Source organism: Glandiceps talaboti, chromosome 8, assembly GCF_964340395.1.
Source record: "Glandiceps talaboti chromosome 8, keGlaTala1.1, whole genome shotgun sequence".
NCBI classification, from domain to species: domain Eukaryota; kingdom Metazoa; phylum Hemichordata; class Enteropneusta; family Spengelidae; genus Glandiceps; species Glandiceps talaboti.
This window is the reverse complement of record NC_135556.1, coordinates 25615481-25630222: the sequence shown is the minus strand read 5'-3', so window position 1 is coordinate 25630222 and position 14742 is coordinate 25615481. Positions and strand designations below refer to the sequence as shown.

The window sequence follows — 14742 nt, the reverse complement described above, 5'->3', positions numbered from 1 at the left end:
TGAATGGAACTCATACCCCAGAGATTTCGTGTCCATCCGTCTGAAGAAAAAGGTTTTGCTTTATTATCCTCTAAAAACCCTCATGTTGTGTACAAACTGTCAGTGTTTGTGTACAAAGCTTTCAAATGTTGTGACGACTTTATTAAGGAAGTTGAAACATAATTTGCTGATCTGTATCTTTTCTCCTTTCTCTTTTTCATTATTGTATTAGTTTTTTGTTGTTATGCTCTTATCTCTGAATACTTGTACTTCTATTTTTATGTCATGGGCTAAGACCTAAACACTTGCAATAAACCATATTATTATTATAGTCTACAAAAGAAAATTAAGAAGTAGATTGTAAAAAAACAAGATATGGGTTAATTAAAACTTTCATCCTTTTTAGGAACCGCCATTCACTGTAGATGTACCACTGGGTGTTATTTATAGAATTGAGAAAGTTGGTGGCTCAACAAGTCGAGGTGAAAACTCTTATGGGTTAGAGTTATATTGCAAGGTAAGTTTTGATTATTAAGACAAAAGAGTTTGTATTATATCCTTCAAGACATAGTGAAGCAATAGTATCCAAATGAAACCAATACACTGTATTCTACATATTGGAAGGTTAAACAAATCAAACTATCTAACCTTGACAGTTATGTAATTTTACTATGCTGATAGAGACATGCACTGATGCAAACACTGACACAAACATAGAGACATGCACTGACACAAACATAGAGACATGCACTGACACAAACAAGTACTACCTCTCACCTTCCTCCATCCCAGATTTTCTGTCAAAAGTCCCTCACATAAGAGATCTGGAACATTTTCCCAAGAAGTCGTGTAATATGTACCATGTTATTATTGTGTTTGATAGGACTTCCGTAATTTAAGGTTTGCCCACAAGCAAGAAAACCACTCCAGAAGACTTGTTTATGAGAAGCTCCAGACACATGCATTTCCTTTCTCCAACAAACTGGTAAGGTATCATGTGACTTGTCACATGACTAATGTGTCCAACTCTGACCTGTATGTAAATATGACGGATCACTGAATTGTGTTTACAAAATGACCCATTCTGTAGGATAGCAACAGCAGTAAATCTTCTTAATGGTGAAACACCTCCATAACCAGAATGTTGCTATGGAAACCCTTTAGCAACCAGATTGTTGCTTTTAGAGCTCTGTAATGACCAGCATTTTCACAATGAAACTCCACGGTAACCATATTTGTTACTCTTTAGCAACCAGAATGTTAACATGAGATCTCCTTAAAGTCACCGTAATGTTTTTATATTCCTTAGAAACCAAGTGATGATAGGAAAAACTCCCCAGTAACAAAAATGTGGATGTTACATGTAATACTCTTTACAAACCGTATTGTTGCCATCATAAGTCTTCTGTAACCAGAATGTTTCATCAAAACTCCTTAGTGATGAGAGTGTTGCCTTGAAAACTCCTTAGTAACCACACTGTTTTCTTCACAGCCACTATTTGCATTTGAATTCAAAGAAGACTTTGGTGAGAATGGTTGGTTAGTGTATGACCCAATGACAGAATACAAACGACAGGTAATAAAAGTACTATTTTGTTGTGACATGTGTCTGCTTGTATAAAATGTACATGTATGTACATGTGTATTGTATGTATTTTACATATTCACTACTCCTTATATTCTTAAGACACTGCCACAATGGAATACATGGCCTACCAAAGCTCCCTGTGCACCTGTTAGACAAACCTTCAAAACTGCACTGAATGCTATCAGTACCAGGGCTCCCTAACTCTTTGTTTAAGTGTTGCACCACACGTGACTTGATGTTTTTACATCAACAATACAGATATGGGTACGGCTATGGGTACAGGTACGGGTACAGGTATAGATACAGATACAGATACAAATACAGATACAGATAAAGGTACAGATATAGGTACAGATACAGATACAGATATAGGTACAGATATAGATACAGATACAGATATAGATATAGATATAGATACAGATATAGATATAGATACAGATATAGATACAGATACAGATACAGATATAGATATAGATATAGATACAGATACAGGTACATGTACAGATATAGATACAGATATAGATATAGATACAGATACAGATACAGATATAGATATAGATACAGATAAAGATACAGATACAGATATAGGTACAGATATAGATACAGATATAGATATAGATACAGATACAGATACAGATATAGGTACAGATATAGATACAGATATAGATACAGATACAGATATAGATACAGATATAGATACAGATATAGGTACAGATATAGATACAGATACAAGTACAGATACAGGTACAGATATAGATACAGATATAGATACAGATACAGATACAGATACAGATATAGATACAGATATAGATATAGATATAGATACAGGTATAGATACAGATACAGATATAGATACAGATACAGATATAGATATAGGTACAGATATAGATATAGATATAGATACAGATATAGATACAGATACAGATATAGATACAGATACAGATATAGATACAGATACAGATATAGATACAGATACAGATATAGGTACAGATACAGGTACAGATATAGATACAGATATAGATATAGATATAGATACAGATACAGATATAGATACAGATACAGATATAGGTACAGATACAGGTACAGATATAGATACAGATATAGATATAGATATAGATACAGATACAAATACAGATACAGATACAGATACAGGTACAGATATAGATACAGATACAGATATAGATACAGATACAGATATAGATATAGATACAGATATAGATACAGATACAGATACAGATACAGATATAGATACAGATACAGATACAGGTACAGATATAGATACAGATACAGATACAGATACAGGTACAGATACAGATACAGATACAGGTACAGATATAGATACAGATACAGATACAGATATAGATATAGATATAGATACAGATACAGATACAAATACAGATACAGATACAGGTACAGATATAGATACAGATACAGATACAGGTACAGATATAGATATAGATATAGATATAGATACAGGTACAGATACAGATACAGATACAGGTACAGATATAGATACAGATACAGATATAGATATAGATACAGGTACAGATACAGATACAGATACAGGTACAGATATAGATACAGATACAGATACAGATATAGATATAGATATAGATATAGATACAGATATAGATATAGATATAGATATAGATACAGGTACAGGTACAGATACAGATACCTAATATAGATACAGACACAGATACAGATACAGGTACAGGTACAGATACAGATGCAGGTATTATTGACAAGATGTGCCTTCAAACCAAAGGGTAATTATTCATTGGATATGTTGCCAACTTCAATAAAATCTCATGTCTGTAAAATGTCCATTAGATATTGTACCCCAATATTTTTTGTCCTTCAGCAGAGGAAAATATTAAACGAGTAACCTAAGGGAACCTTGTTATTACTGGTGCAGCAACTCGTAGTGACAAACCCTTGGGTCATGAGTATTTTCTGGGTGAATGAAATGAAATATTGGGAATTATATAAGTATACCTCCTCAAGTATAAATTATGAAAAATCAGGAAAAATTGATTTGGAGCGTTGGCTAATATTTCAACACAGGTTATCATGAGATAGAACAATCAGGGTATATAATCCATATTTTCTGTTCAAAGGCAATAACTTGGCTTGGATGTGGTATAATGAAAAGTATACCATTTTGGTTCACATAGCATGTCAACTAATGTTGAGTCAGGATAAATATGGCTTACTTTAGTAAGTCGAATAAAATATATCTTATTTCATATTTCATGTTTCATAAAAATGCCTCGGCAGATAACCAAAAGAAGAAAATGATTAATTCTACTGTTATTTTACAGGGTCTGCCTACAGAAAGTTGGAGAATAAGTAAAATAAATGAGAATTATGAATTCTGTGATACCTATCCAGCTCTGGTAAGTTGGTTATGGATTTTGAAAAGCTGTTCATTGCTTAGGAGAGTGTGGGGTGTCTCATCAGCTTTGAGGAGAGTGTGGGGTGTCTCATCAGCTTTGGGGAGAGTGTGGGGTGTCTCATCAGCTTTGTGGAGAGTGTGGGGTGTCTCATCAGCTTTGTGGAGAGTGTGGGGTGTCTCATCAGCTTTGAGGAGAGTGTAAACAGTATCAGTTTTATGGAGAGTATGAGGGATGTCATCTTTAAGGAGAGTGGAGGGTGACAACTTTGAGGAGAGAGTGAGGGGTCTTAGGTTTGAGGAGAGAGTGAGGGGTCTTAGCTTTGAGGAGAGAGTGAGGGGTCTCGGGTTTGAGGAGAGAGTGAGGGTCTCAGGTTTGAGGAGAGTGTGAGGGGTCTTAGCTTTGAGGAGACAGTGAGGGGTCTCCGGTTTGAGGAGAGTCTGTGGGTCTCAGCTTTGTGGAGAGAATGGGGAAATAAGTAAGGGAATGAATGGATGTTGTTTTCCTTGAAAGTAGACATCAATGTTAAATAAACTTTTGCCATAATAATTTAAAATAAATGAAATGAAATATACATTATTTCTGCATACAGCTTGCTGTACCTGCTGCCGCCGATGATGATGAACTAAGACGTGTTGCTGCATTCAGAAGCAGAAACAGAATTCCTGTAAGTATGTCATGTACATCGTACAAACATAAATTTAGATTTGTACATTGCAGTGTAATAGTGAGTTACTCACGTTTTGTATTAGTCTAGCAGCTAGACCTCAGGCTTTCTTCTCAACACTCTGAAAGGTGGCATACAATCGAGGGCATATGCTATCTCCCTCACTAGCAACCTTCAATCGCTTTCATAGTGAGCAGAATAGCCTGAGGGCAAGACTAGTTTTGTATATGTTGTTATTTCAAAATACAAAACTGTACAGGTGTGAGTAGCCCAATTGTTCTCTCATCCTATCTCCAAGATATTCACAGGTTTAGGTAGTCAAGTGTATTCAGTATGTAGTCTAGCTGCTAGACTGTTAGACTTTCTTCTGATATTAGATGACCAAAGGTGCGCATCCAGGGTGTTTATGCAGTACACCAAATGTACTGTCATCCTCAGCTTTTGTTTAGCAACCTTCCAAGCACAGATCTGAGGTCTTGTTATAAGAGTAGTTGAAATGATAATTAACAGGATTGTCGGTGGCCAGGTGGTTAAACCACTTGCCTCTTACCACTGCAGTCGGGGTTCAAACCCATTCAGGGTTGTCGGTGGCCGAGTGGTTAAACCACTTGCCTCTTACCACTGCGGTCGGGGTTCGAACCCCATTCAGGGTTTGATTAAGTTTACCACGCTGTAAGTAAGAAGAATGTTGTTCAGTTTGACTACTGAACAATGCAGGTTTTCCATGGGTACTCAGGTTTCCTCCTGCATTAACACTGAACCCATGAGGGATGGCACTCACTGGGCTTCTTGGGAGACAAGTGTTTATATACTTAAAGAACTATCCAGTATAAATAAAGATTTAAAAAAAATGTCTTTTGTATGTCAGGTGTTATCATGGATTCACCCTGAGAGTCAGGCTACTATTACACGATGCAGTCAACCTATGGTGGGTGTTGGTGGTAAGAGAAGTAAGGATGATGAGAAGTATATTCAGCATATCTTAGATGCCAATGCACAGTCACACAAGTTAGTTATTATGGATGCTAGACCCAGTGTCAATGCCATGGCAAATAAGGTAAGTTTATGTACAACACTTGACAAACCAACAATAATCCCTGGTGTTTTCAGTTATGCACTTGTGCACATAACACACAAACAGTAGCAATTCATAGTTTCTATTAACTATCACAAGACACATATTGGTAGGGAACCCTGGAAGAATGACAGGGGAACTTAGGTAGACTTTACCTACTTGCTGTTGTTAACAAAATCACTGGTAGAGGACCCTGGTAAACGACAGGGAACTCAGGTAGATTTTACCTACTTATCGCTGTTAACAGAATCACTGGTAGAGGACCCTGATAAAATGATAGGGGAACTCAGGTAGATTTTACCTACTTGCTGTCGTTAACAGAAACACTGTACACTCAAGTAGACTGTAATAAATCCTGAAACACGTTACTTGTTTTCTTTATCAGGCAAAAGGTGGTGGTTATGAGAGTGAAGAAACTTATCAAAATGCAGAAGTTGTCTTCTTAGACATCCATAATATACACGTAATGAGAGAAAGGTTTGTAGAAGAATTTCTTATTACTGTGATATGATACCGGTCTTGAAAAGTATGGATATCATATAAGTGTTTCACCCCCCACCCCCACCCCATCACCCCACTCCTCATCCTTTGCTCATTTGCCAACCCCCATCCCTGGCTTATTTGCCGGCTCCTCAACCAGTGGCTTATTAACCAACCTTCTACCCATGAATTATTCACTGTCGCCCCCCTCCCCACCCATCTATCATTTATGTTGTTTTGTCTGGCCCCTTCAACCATGGCTTATTTACAGAGTACCAGCTACTTTGGGGCAGGAATACAATGTCCATTACTTATATAACATTGATTTGTACTCATGGTATGCATGTCATCATGAGTTTCATCAACTTTCACACCTTTGTACCCTGAGATGATATCATTTCACTTTCACTCAGTGTATGATGTTTTAATGTTTTACAGTTTACGTAAACTGAAAGATATCTGTTATCCACAAATTGATGATAATCACTGGTTATCTAACATAGAGGCTACACATTGGTTGGAGCATATTAAGGTTAGTATTCAATCTTGTTTTCTTTACTTTAGTGTTTCCTATCCGAATGTCAACCCAGAATCAGTGAGTACGAACCATTTCCCGTCCAGTGTCCCTCCATTTAAGACTTATCATCAAAGGGAAAAAATAATTTTTTGCTTTGCAACATGCTCTTCTGTTCATATTGTGTTTGTTCACAACTCACTGGTTTGTCTATTGTTTTGTTGTAGTTGATATTAGCTGGAGCTGTACGGATAGCAGACAAGATAGAGAGTCAGAAGACATCAGTTGTACTGCATTGTAGTGATGGATGGGATAGAACAGCCCAGTTATCCTCCCTTGCAATGATTATGTTAGACCCTTTTTTCAGAACAATCAAGGGTTTTGAAATTCTTATAGAGAAGGAATGGATCGCGCATGGTCATAAATTCTCACAGGTGAGTCTGAATGGAATTCAGTATTTGTCAGTTAGTCTCACACTCATGGTCATAAATTCTCACAGGTGAGTCTGAATGGAATTCAGTATTTGTCAGTTAGTCTCACACTCATGGTCATAAATTCTCACAGGTGAGTCTGAATGGAATTCAGTATTTGTCAGTTAGTCTCACACCCATGGTCATAAATTCTCACAGGTGAATCTGAATGGAATTCAGTATTTGTCAGTTAGTCTCACACTCATGGTCATAAATTCTCACAGGTGAGGCTGAATGGAATTCAGTATTTGTCAGTTAGTCTCACACCCATGGTCATAAATTCTCACAGGTGAATCTGAATGGAATTCAGTATTTGTCAGTTAGTCTCACACCCATGGTCATAAATTCTCACAGGTGAATCTGAATGGAATTCAGTATTTGTCAGTTAGTCTCACACTCGTGGTCATAAATTCTCACAGGTGAGGCTGAATGGAATTCAGTATTTGTCAGTTAGTCTCACACCCATGGTCATAAATTCTCACAGGTGAATCTGAATGGAATTCAGTATTTGTCAGTTAGTCTCACACCCATGGTCATAAATTCTCACAGGTGAATCTGAATGGAATTCAGTATTTGTCAGTTAGTCTCACACTCATGGTCATAAATTCTCACAGGTGAATCTGAATGGAATTCAATATTTGTCAGTTGCTCTCACACTCATGGTCATAAATTCTCACAGGTGAGTCTGAATGGAATTCAGTATTTGTCAGTTAGTCTCACACTCATGGTCATAAATTCTCACAGGTGAATCTGAATGGAATTCAATATTTGTCAGTTGCTCTCACACTCATGGTCATAAATTCTCACAGGTGAGTCTGAATGGAATTCAGTATTTGTCAGTTAGTCTCACACTCATGGTCATAAATTCTCACAGGTGAGTCTGAATGGAATTCAGTATTTGTCAGTTAGTCTCACACTCATGGTCATAAATTCTCACAGGTGAATCTGAATGGAATTCAGTATTTGTCAGTTAGTCTCACACTCATGGTCATAAATTCTCACAGGTGAGGCTGAATGGAATTCAGTATTTGTCAGTTAGTCTCACACCCATGGTCATAAATTCTCACAGGTGAGTCTGAATGGAATTCAGTATTTGTCAGTAGTCTTACACTCATGGTCATAAATTCTCACAGGTGAGTCTGAATGGAATTCAGTATTTGTCAGTTAGTCTCACACTCATGGTTATAAATTCTCACAGGTGAATCTGAATGGAATTCAGTATTTGTCAGTTAGTCTTACACTCATGGTCATAAATTCTGACAGGTGAGTCTGAATGGAATTCAGTATTTGTCAGTTAGTCTCACACCCATGGTCATAAATTCTCACAGGTGAATCTGAATGGAATTCAGTATTTGTCAGTTAGTCTCACACTCATGGTCATAAATTCTCACAGGTGAGGCTGAATGGAATTCAGTATTTGTCAGTTAGTCTCACACTCATGGTCATAAATTCTCACAGGTGAGTCTGAATGGAATTCAGTATTTGTCAGTAGTCTTACACTCATGGTCATAAATTCTCACAGGTGAGTCTGAATGGAATTCAGTATTTGTCAGTTAGTCTCACACCCATGGTCATAAATTCTCACAGGTGAATCTGAATGGAATTCAGTATTTGTCAGTTAGTCTCACTCATGGTCATAAATTCTCACAGGTGAGTCTGAATGGAATTCAGTATTTGTCAGTTAGTCTCACACTCAGTTTTAATGCCATGCTTGAGTAAATTCTGATAAATAAAGAACATTCTCTTTGAATTTGTAGAGAGTTGGACATGGAGATAAAAATCATGCTGATGCCGATAGATCACCTATCTTTCCACAGTTTATGGATGCAGTATGGCAAATGACGAGACAGGTGAGGTTTATATAAATTAGGTAATTTTACTATTCTGTATAAAACTATAATCTGGTTGCTTTTCAAGATGATAAACTACCAGAATCATCATCACATTCTACTAGGGGAAGTCTGCCTGGTTCTTCATTCATCCCAATCATTTGCCAAGAAAAACTATGATAAATATTCACTTATTCGTCACCCTTACCAGTCTCAACATAACTGATCTGAGATTGATAGATCATGCTCTGCAGTATACTATTACAATGTATTACTATATGTAAATAAAGTCAGAAAAAGGGGATTTTGAGTATTTGATCAAAAAAAAAAAAAAGATAGAAATAATTATGATATTTTGTGTGTAGGTTGCTTATACATTCATAGACATTGCAGAATAAGGGAAAGGGAACTTAACTGGAATGTGTTACCGAGTAATCCCATTGAATTACAGGATAAGATGTGCATATGAACCAAGAATAACATGTATCTATGTGTTTAATTCCATAATACTTATCCCAAGAATAACATGTATCTCTGTGTTTTTAGTTCCCCAGTGCTTTTGAATTCAATGAGAATTTCGTGATCACTGTTCTGGACCATCTCTACAGTTGTTTGTTTGGTACTTTCCTCTTTAATTGTGAAAGAGAGAAGGCTAAGGAGGTAAGAATCAGCTTAAAAATTGTAGATAGCAATCTGTCTAGAATGCATTTGAAGTTAGAATGGTGACTGTTCATTACATTTTGGAACACTGCAAGCAAACTATGTAGTTTAAAGGGCAATGTTTCAATCCCTGGTCATCGCATTAGTGGTATCTAAAAAAAGGATTACATAGGATCATTTTTTGCTCTGGACCAACTTTTTCTATAGTTCTGTCAAACAACCCCTTTTCACATGTAGATTTTAATCGTAATCCCAAGTGGGCCTTTAACAGATATACTCCCTAGAATCCAATTTGTTGACAAACTTACTAAATCTTTGTTGACTGTTACTGATAAAGTTCTTACTGTACAGTACATGTATGACAGTAGCAAGAATAGTTGTGACAAGCAGCAGCTAAAACAGACTATTGACAGTTTTTATTGTGTCATGTGGTAGATTACTTGGTGATAGTGGTTTCTATGGTGATGTATTGTATATAATCACACTCTGATTGGGAGAATATAAACACTGGAACGCTACAAAATAGAATGCTGCCGGGATCTCCTATAGACTTACCATTCTTTTATGGCTGGTAGTTAGAGGGATTTTGAATTTGATGAGAGTTTACAGGTCTAAATACATGTAATAAGCTATTCATGACATGTCTTACCGTGATTGTAAATTCATTACAATTACATTGTAAGTGGTCATATCACCGTACATTGCATCAAGTCCATGATATTGAATAGTCTTTCAACTGTGGCAAAACTTCACATTGTACAATGGTTAACTTTGACTAACATGAAAACTGATTTCTTTGTCTCATATTAGGATGTGAAGGGCAAGACAATGTCTTTATGGTCATACATCAATAGTCAGATAGAAGATTTTACCAACCCACTGTATGCTGCCTACCTCAATCAACATGTACTCTTCCCTGTAGCTAGTATGAGAAGGATTGAATTGTGGACAAATTACTATGTCAGATGGAACCCAAAAATGAGACCACAGGTAAATCTTTTGCTGTACTTGTCTTCAGATTGGGGTCTGCTATCATTGACATACATTTATTCAAAATGGAAAATATCACAAAGAAATCAGTAATATGTTTATGTGTTTCATGATCATGTTCTAAATACATACAAGTTTCAGTCCAAGAGTATGTGCATATACGGATGCAAGTAATCATGGGTACATAATTATGTATTAATAAGAAGTAGAGGACAGTCGAACTGATATGGATGATCACAATTTTGTTTCCATAGGAACCTATTCATCAAAGGAACAGAGAATTGATAGAATTGAGAGCACAGTTACAGAGGAAAGTAGAAGAGCTGCAGAGAGAGATTGATGCAAGGGAAGCTAGGGAGTTAGGACTACAGACACCACCCACTGGTGCCAGTTCACCGACTAGAGTTGCTAGTCCTGTTAATGCTAGTTAGATCAAAGTGTACCTACTGATATGTATATAAAATTATTGACTGTTTTTGTTTCCCCATAGAATCATGATGGGATTGGTTTATTTAGACTTTATCACATTTATTGTGTCTTGTCAGGTGCACACAACAATCCATTACAACATCTATTTGAAGGATTTGTATTATCTTTTAAGTATTCAGCAACCAATCACAAAGTCTGTGACAAGTATGTGTGTCTTTAAAGTATTCAGCAATCAATCACAAAGTCTGTCACAAGAGTGTGTGTCTTTAAAGTATTCAACAACCAATCACAAAGTCTGTCACAAGAATGTGTGTCTTTAAAGTATTCAACAACCAATCACAAAGTCTGTCACAAGTGTAGCTCATTTAAAGGCCAGTAGCAATATATGTTGCAGATACTGTCTTGCCAAGTATTCAAGAACCAATCACAAAATTTGTAACAAGTACTGTGTCTGCATCTGGCCAAGTCAATATATCTGGGACAAGTAACCCATCACAATATTCTACTCCAGTGTCTAACCCTGTCTCAAAATCACCACAATGTCTGTCACACCACCACAATGCTCAACTAACACACAGTGAGGCTGTCACAAGTGTGCATTACTATGTCAACTTTGTTTACTGATAAAACCATCATAATGTCTATCACAAAAGCTCAACCAATCAGAGTCTGCCACAAACAGAACCTATTACATTGTCTGTCACAAATGTACAACCACTCACAGAGTCTGTCACAGATACACTGTGTATGACCTTGTCTTAAACCAGAATGTCAATCACAAATGGCCAATATTATATATAAGTAGAAGAGAGTGCAGTCTGACCAAATAGACACCATCAATGACTATTCTGTACTAGAACACAATAATATATATGAAATTCATGTAATAAAATAAGGAAGAATAGAATTAAATTATTGCAGCACTTTTGAAGTAATTGTCACTTAGGTTTAGAGTATGTAGAGAGAGTGAAAATATAACCAATGGATAGATAAAGACAGTCGGGGACAAAGTCATCTATCACATAAAGGACCATGTATGGATAAAGACAGTCGGGGACAAAGTCATCTATCACATGTATGGATAAAGACAGTCGGGGACAAAGTCATCTATCACATAAAGGACCATGTATGGATAAAGACAGTCGGGGACAAAGTCATCTATCACATATTAACCATGTATGGATAAAGACAGTCGGGGACAAAGTCATCTATCACATGTATGGATAAAGACAGTCGGGGACAAAGTCATCTATCACATATGGACCATGTATAGATAAAGACAGTCGGGGACAAAGTCATCTATCACATATGGACCATGTATAGATAAAGACAGTCGGGGACAAAGTCATCTATCACATATGGACCATGTATGGATAAAGACAGTCGGGGACAAAGTCATCTATCATATATTGACCCCATGTATGGATAAAGACAGTCGGGGACAAAGTCGTCTATCACATATTGACCATGCATGGATAAAGGCAGTCAGGGACAAAGTCATCTATCACATATGGACCATGTATGGATAAAGACAGTCGGGGACAAAGTCATCTATCACATATGGACCATGCATGGATAAAGACAGTCGGGGACAAAGTCATCTATCACATATTGACCATGCATGGATAAAGGCAGTCGGGGACAAAGTCATCTATCACATATGGACCATGTATGGATAAAGACAGTCGGGGACAAAGTCATCTATCACATATGGACCATGCATGGATAAAGACAGTCGGGGACAAAGTCATCTATCACATATGGACCATGCATGGATAAAGACAGTCAGGGACAAAGTCATCTATCACATATGGACCATGCATGGATAAAGACAGTCGGGGACAAAATCATCTATCACATAAAGGACCATGCATGGATAAAGACAGTCGGGGACAAAATCATCTATCACATAAAGGACCATGCATGGATAAAGACAGTCGGGGACAAAATCATCTATCACATAAAGGACCATGGATGGATGAAGACAGTCGGGGACAAAGTCATCTATCACATAAAGGACCATATATGGTCAACTATTATGAATGTAGACATCTACCAATAAGGCTCATACATGTATATGGTCAAATGTAGTGAACATAGACATCCATCAAGTAAAGCCCATATATGGTCAGCTATTACATGATCTAATAATTTATACAGGGGTATATTATATATATATTAACTTTGTACTACTAGTACTACGCTGCTGGGTAATATTGTTTTTACTCAGTACATGAATTTTTTGACATCTTTTTTATGTATCATAAGTTTGAATTTTAAAATTAACTTTGTTAGGGACCGTTATATTCTCTACTTTTAAGCTTTTGGCATTTATCGCATTATGTTACAAATATTTGATTGCCAAATGAAAGGTACCCTAAAAATATTAGCATGGTGATAATGGTAGAGTAAGACCGAGTGTTGTCAGATAGCAGGAAAATCATGCAACTCGTGTATAAAATGTTTGATGATAAACAAAAAATTCACAACTACAAATGTAATACTGATAAACAAAGATAAAACAAATAAAGATTTTTAAAAAGTTGCAATGTTTGTGTTCTTTTTTCATTTCTGATAGAAAGTAATTTCAGAATGTTTGGAAGACAGAATGGTGTTATTAGTGTATTTAGAGGATTAAAGGCTTGGGTCACTATTGCTCAGTTTCTTCTCCTTTCTTCCAACGTTTTCTTTGTAAGCCATTTCGTGAACACTGACACTTCATAGGCTTGTTTGGTATCACATGATCTGATGCAGCAAAACTTTGAATTGATACCCACAATTCACAAGTAAGATTGTAACCCCCCCCCCCACACACACAACCACACGCACAACCACACATACACACACACACACACACACACACACACACGCACAGACACACATACATACACATCCACAACTACAACCACGAAAACAGTTACATCCATCCTTTATACTTGCCCCATCCTTACTAGAAGAGATGAGAGAGAAAACAGTACTATATTTTCATTCACAACTTGCATGAAATCCTATAGTACATACTTTTGATGTTAGCTGAGGTAAAAAATATATGTAGGGGCTGTTTGTGTTAGATGAAATTCTAAAGGAAAAATAGTCTGTAAGGTACGCTGAGGGCGTAACAACACTCCATATCTTACAGTCTAAACATCTGGAGGTTTAGAATATCTCAACTGTAGGTAGGGAAAACAGAGAGCCAAATCCCAATGTGACTGGCTTCCAGACTATCATAGTGGTTTTGATGAAAAGTAGAGAAGGAAAGACAAAGTCAAAATATGTTGAAAGACAGCATGCAAACTGTAAGAATTCCATTGCCAGTCTAGTGTATCAATGTCAATTAAATTTCTTGTTTATATTCAAATCCAAACAAAATAAGTCCTGATTATCACTTTCGTTTGTCTGGATGCCAACGCGGTCTCCAAACCCGAGTGGATGTGTAAATCGTAACGATACCGTATATGAACTAGGCTACATTTTCGTTAGACAATACCACAATATGAACATGAAACTGCAAACTGATGTGAAATAACCTTTTTCTTCTTCATCTGTTTTCTTTTTTTTTTCTTTTTTCTTCTATTTTTCTTCATTTTTAAAAATCAAAATGGATTTGTGATATCATGAGCCGTACTACGGGTATCCTCTTGCCATAAACAAATCTGGATCGACCA

General features: G+C 36.6%; 1 protein-coding gene across 1 annotated transcript in view; it reads left to right on the top strand.

Annotated features, from left to right (window-relative positions):
• LOC144439544 (phosphatidylinositol-3,5-bisphosphate 3-phosphatase MTMR2-like) overlaps nt 1-13595 on the top strand; it is an 18006-nt gene extending 4411 nt beyond the window's left edge. The window contains exons 4-16 of the mRNA XM_078128852.1: nt 386-496; nt 863-964; nt 1472-1555; nt 3892-3966; nt 4556-4630; nt 5499-5687; nt 6091-6182; nt 6624-6717; nt 6927-7133; nt 8927-9019; nt 9545-9658; nt 10469-10648; nt 10903-13595. Of these exons, the coding sequence (XP_077984978.1) occupies nt 386-496; nt 863-964; nt 1472-1555; nt 3892-3966; nt 4556-4630; nt 5499-5687; nt 6091-6182; nt 6624-6717; nt 6927-7133; nt 8927-9019; nt 9545-9658; nt 10469-10648; nt 10903-11079 (1593 nt within the window). The 3' untranslated portion in view covers nt 11080-13595. The remainder of the gene's footprint in view (nt 1-385; nt 497-862; nt 965-1471; nt 1556-3891; nt 3967-4555; nt 4631-5498; nt 5688-6090; nt 6183-6623; nt 6718-6926; nt 7134-8926; nt 9020-9544; nt 9659-10468; nt 10649-10902) is intronic.
• The last annotated feature ends 1147 nt before the right edge of the window (nt 13596-14742 follow it).